Raw genomic sequence first — 5,095 nt, 5'->3', positions numbered from 1 at the left:
GGCGATAGAAACCAGAGTGTTGTTATGAGAACAAGGGGTGGAAAGGTCTGTCTGCTGAAAATAGTCTACATCTTGATCTGGGGCATATGCATAGGAATAGATATTTGTCAAAATTCATTAAATTATATTTGACTTTTAAGTTTACCATCTATGCACTTCGGTGTATCTGAATTATACTCCGACTTAAAATATGGAGAAAAGTCACCTGGCTACTCACCCAGATTCTCTGCTGGCAATGAAGAAAAGAAAACCTCCAATTCTTATCTCTGGGTCAAAGTACAGTTGGTGTAGCTCAAAAATACTTCTAAAACAAACTATTTTATTTCTAAACAAAGTGGTATTCGAACTGCATTCATTTTATTCCATTCAACCTTCTCCATCAGTAAGGTTGCTTTCAGTTTTATCTGCTGTCTAGGTTCACTGGGTGGGGACGGGGCTGCTCTCCACCAATCCCACTCCCAAAGTAAATAAGTCTCATGTATGTCTCTTCATAAACACCCACTTCCATGGAGCGACAAGTCTTTAGGCTCCCTGTCCCTGCAGAGTTTGTCAAGATCAACAGGTAATGTGATGGGGTTGGGGTTCATGTGTCTGAAGGGATTTGGACCCTGAGGTGCTATGCATGGCTTGGTGTCTGCCAGTTAGCACCTTGAGAACACAATCTTTTGGCAACAGAACCTGTAAATTCAGATTAACAGGGCCTTTTCCCTTCCTCAAAGTCAGTTTTCCTTTCCTCACATCTTACTTTATCAAGAGTCCCGCCCGCCAGGGTCGAGCTGGCTTTATGTGTTTATGATAACTTAGAGTCCAAGCACCCATATGCAGCTCCCTATCTGTCCTGCCCTGGCCTCTCCTCTTAGGAGTCCAAAGGATAAAGCCAGGTTATAAAAGGCCTCAGCCAACCTGCTGGGCCTGGAGTGGAAGCTCTGGTGTAGCGCAGTAAGTCACAGCCAGGCTCGGGCAGGGGAACTGGCAGGGCTGGGAAGGCCTGGCTGCTAGAGGGGTGTGCCCGGACGGGGAAAAACCACAGCAACAGAAGTCCCTGAGCCCTGAGCTCAAGTGTGCCTCAGCTTCAAGGTCCCCACCTCAGGGGACAGCCCCATGGGGCCCAGGCCACTGGGTGTCTCTTCCACTCGCTCTCCCATGTGTGTCCCAGGCCTCCCGCCCTGGGTGGGTCCTGCCACCACCAGCCTCACATGGCAAACATGGGTAGCTGGGTGTGTCTGTGTTTGTGCCCGTGCAGATGCTGCTGTCTTGGACAATCAGCTTTCTCCTGCTGGCCACGGTCAGAGGTGAGTATGCTGCCACCACCCCTTGGGGGAGAGAGTGACATGCCTGCACTGGCCTTTGGTGAGGCAGCTAGAGGCTGAATAATAATAATTATAATTATCATTAAGAACATTAGCATTATCTGAAAAAACTGCTGCTGCCATTCAGGGAGTGTTGACTCTGAGGCAAACCCATGGCCATGTGCTGGACATGGACAATCTTGGGTAACCCTCCTGCTCTGCTCTGTCCACCTTCTTCCTGCAAAGACCCTACTGGCTGTGAGGCAGGTGTAGGGTGGGGTGTTCTTGCTGAACCCCAACACCCCTGGGAATGCCCAGTCCTGCCAGGCGAGTCCACCCCTCTCCCACAGTGCCCGTCTGCCATCCTCTCACAGTTACTGTCTCTGTCTCTCCCTTTGTCCCTCGTCTGGCTCTATCCAGTGGACATATAAATATCCAAGCTCTACTTGTCCTAAAGCAAAAATTGCTTCCCTTGTCCCCAAGTCCCCATCCCCAGCCTATTTCCCATCCCCCCCCCCACCCCTCACAGCACACACCCACAGAGCCTCCCACCCTCTCCACCGGGCTACCTTACCTCCCATTCCCTCCTATCCCATCAGGACCCTGCCTGGCTTAGCCCCACATCCTGCTGGAGCAGACACAGTCTCTTCAGGTCCTGGGTGGACCTTTCTTCCGTCTCGTGCCCCTATTCCTTGTCTCCAGGGCACCCCAAGCCCACTCTTGGCCTTCCCTCCCATCTTGACCATGAGGCAAGACCCAGCTCCTGAATGTGGCTCCTCAGCCCTTTCCAGCCCCTTGGTATCCTTTGCTGATCTGTTGCCCCTTGGTATCCTTTGCTGATCTGTTGCCCCTTGGGGTCCTTTGCTGATCTGCTGCCTCTACTGCCCTAGACATGGACATTCCTCGGGGCTCAACCAGGGTGCCCTCTGTACCACTTTCTTCCTCGGAGCTTACCTCTTGGTCAACTCTGGTCCTTCTGAGTGCCAGGAAGCCCCATCAGGTCACACCTCAAACTCACTATCCCAAACCAGGCTTGGACACCATCCCTAGCCCCATTCCCCACCTCTGCTGAGTTTCCACTGTCATCCTAGGTTAGAATGCTCACAACCAGAGCAGGCTGCTCTCTACAGACCCTTGGCCCCTGCACTGCCAACACCCTCCCCAGCCTCTCCCAGGCTCTTCTGCTTCTGAGGCATCTGCACTCGGGTCCCCAACACAACTTCAGGAAGATTAGCACCACCACTGTCTCTGCCTCATCCTCTGCAGAGCTTCCCTGCTCTGCCTAAGGGAATCCAAATGCCTTTACCTGGCTTTGGGCCCTTCCATTTGCCATCAGGACCCAACTGCCTGACCCTCCTGCAGCCCTACCTCCAAGTGTCCCTTTCAGGACAGGATTTGTATTTGACTGGTCATTGCATTTCCTCAATTTCTAGCTTTAGTTCCAATTAAACTTAGTTTCAAACCCTGCCTCCACTACCAGCTATGACCTATGGGTAGCTTACCTGGTCTCTCTGTGGGCCTTGGTTTCCTCACCTGTAAAGTGGGGACAATGCTAATTCCATATTAGTGTTATGAGACTTACATAATACTGGTAAAGCACTAGCGTGGTAACTAAAATGTAGTAAATAATTATTAACTACTACTGGTTTTTGATGATTGACCAATATGGCATAATCAGTTTAGGAGTTGAGAAAGCCTAAGAGGGAAGACCCATCATAATCCTCTGGACTTGAATTATGTCCCTCATAATGCTTATGTCATGGATGCAGAAAGGCCCCTCAGACTTAGATGTGAATATTGGGGTCATCAATTGCATATATTGAGCCCCTGCTACATACAGCGTGATGCACATATAACTCATTTCCATTCTTAAGAACCTCACCTTTTCAAAGAGCAGCAGGGAAAATCTGAAATGGCAGGGGATAAGTTGAAAAAGCATGCATAAAAGAATGACACGAAGACATGTGATTTGGACAAACACCAGCAAAGGCCTACTGTGTGCACAGCCCTTGCTGGACGCAAGCGAGATGACTGTAGCACTTGTAGGTGCTTGTTGAATACCTGAGGTTTGATGAGTCCATGTAAAGGGCCAGCTGGGAGTTTCCTGAAAGAGGAAGTTTTGAGGCAGCAGGTTGTAGATCAAGGAATCCCCGAGCTTCCTGAACATAAAGGGCACTTACTAAATATGTGTTTCTGGGGTCTAACCCCAGACCCTCTGAATCAGAATCTCTGAGGCAGGGGCCTAGGAAGGTTTATATGCAATGGAGACACTCGCCCCCAACCCCTTCTCACCACAAGAATTTGGCAAACCTTGCCGGCAAAGATAAAGACCAGCATTGGCCTTAGCCAGACCTAGGATCTGTCCCGCAGGGTCTTCCTGTATAGATATGACATTGCTCCTTTCCAGAATCTCACAGATGTCCTGTTTGTGGCTTTTTCCACCCTAGGAAGAGAGATCTGCTACAAACCTCTTGGCTGCTTTTCTGATGAAAAACCATGGGCGGAAATCATTCAGCGACCTTTAAAGTTATTTCCCTGGGACCCCAAGGACATTGACACCCGTTTTCTTCTGTACACAAATGAAAATCCCAACAACTTCCAAGTAAGAGTGGGAATGTAATGACTGCCTGGTGGGTGTAGCTGGGCCCCTACTCCAGAGTCTTCACATGGCTGTCTAGGAGAGAAGTCACTTTCTTGGAAATTTCTAGGTGATGCTCTCTCACCAATGTTAGACCTACAGTTGTCTCAGCTTTGGGGATCATAAACTCTTGATTGTCTGATGAAATCTATGAATGTCTAACCCAGAAGTGTGTATACTCACACACACTGGCGCACAGAACTTCAGGGATTGCCCAGGATCAGCTCTTTGTTCCCAGAAAAAGGAGAGTGTGCACTACAGCCTTAATGCAGAAACCCAGAAAAGCCTGTCTCCTTTCTACACCCAGCAGTGGAGGCAGAAGAGTCCCTCAAGGGTTGGGTGAGGGGGTGTAAATCCTTTTTGAGGAACTAGAAGACAAGAAGGGGAGAGAGGACACTTAACTATAAAAGAAGATGAGGCCCCTTGGAGCACCCTTCCCAGAGATCTGCCAGTTGGAAGCAGACAGGCTTGCTCCAGGAAGTCGGAAGTAACCAGGAGACACTTGCAAGGAAGATTTTGCTAAGAATTCAAACAGTTCGTAGCTCTGGTCCCTAACAGTTTAGAGAACCAGGTGTCTGTTGAATCTGCTTAGAAATAGTTACTGTGCTATTTTTATTTTGTGATCTGGCATCTCATTTCCATGGGGGTTGGTTGAAGGGGGCTGAGCAGGCCCATGGGTGTTTAGGAATTTGTTCTAAAGTCCAACAGCTCCACTGAGCTGAATCTGCCCTCAGGCCTCATGCTCAGGCCCAGAGATTCTTCACCTTTTCTGTACAGAGGCCTCTCTGGCCACCTGGGGAAGCCTAGAGGCTCTTCTAAAGACAATTTTTTTTAAATACATAAAATAAAATATGTTGTATTATAAAAGAAACCAGTTACATCAAAAACCGTTATCAAAAATTTAAAAATATAAAATGTGATATAGTAATATATTATTGCTGTACTATCTCACTAACAAGATCTAGGAGTTGGTCTAATAACAACTGTAATTTAAAATAGTGAATATAAATTATATTTTGAGGGCTCGGCGCCTGTGGCTCAAGTGGCTAGGGTGCCAGCCACATACACCTAAGGTGGCAAGTTCGAATCCAGCCCGGGCCCACCAAACAACAATGACGGCTGCAACCAAAAAATAGCCAGGCGTTGTGGCAGGCGCCTGTGGTCCCAG

General features: G+C 48.6%; 1 protein-coding gene across 1 annotated transcript in view; it reads left to right on the top strand.

Annotated features, from left to right (window-relative positions):
- Positions 1–921: 921 nt before the first annotated feature.
- PNLIPRP2 (pancreatic lipase related protein 2) overlaps positions 922–5,095 on the top strand; it is a 22,704-nt gene continuing 18,530 nt past the window's right edge. The window contains exons 1-3 of the mRNA XM_003787138.2: positions 922–936; positions 1,244–1,292; positions 3,737–3,891. Of these exons, the coding sequence (XP_003787186.1) occupies positions 1,244–1,292; positions 3,737–3,891 (204 nt within the window). The 5' untranslated portion in view covers positions 922–936. The remainder of the gene's footprint in view (positions 937–1,243; positions 1,293–3,736; positions 3,892–5,095) is intronic.

The sequence above is a fragment of the Otolemur garnettii genome, unplaced genomic scaffold (genome assembly GCF_000181295.1).
Source record: "Otolemur garnettii isolate 467f Iridium unplaced genomic scaffold, OtoGar3 scaffold00021, whole genome shotgun sequence".
In the NCBI taxonomy this organism is placed as follows: Eukaryota; Metazoa; Chordata; class Mammalia; order Primates; family Galagidae; genus Otolemur; species Otolemur garnettii.
This window is presented reverse-complemented; position numbering and strand designations above follow the sequence as displayed.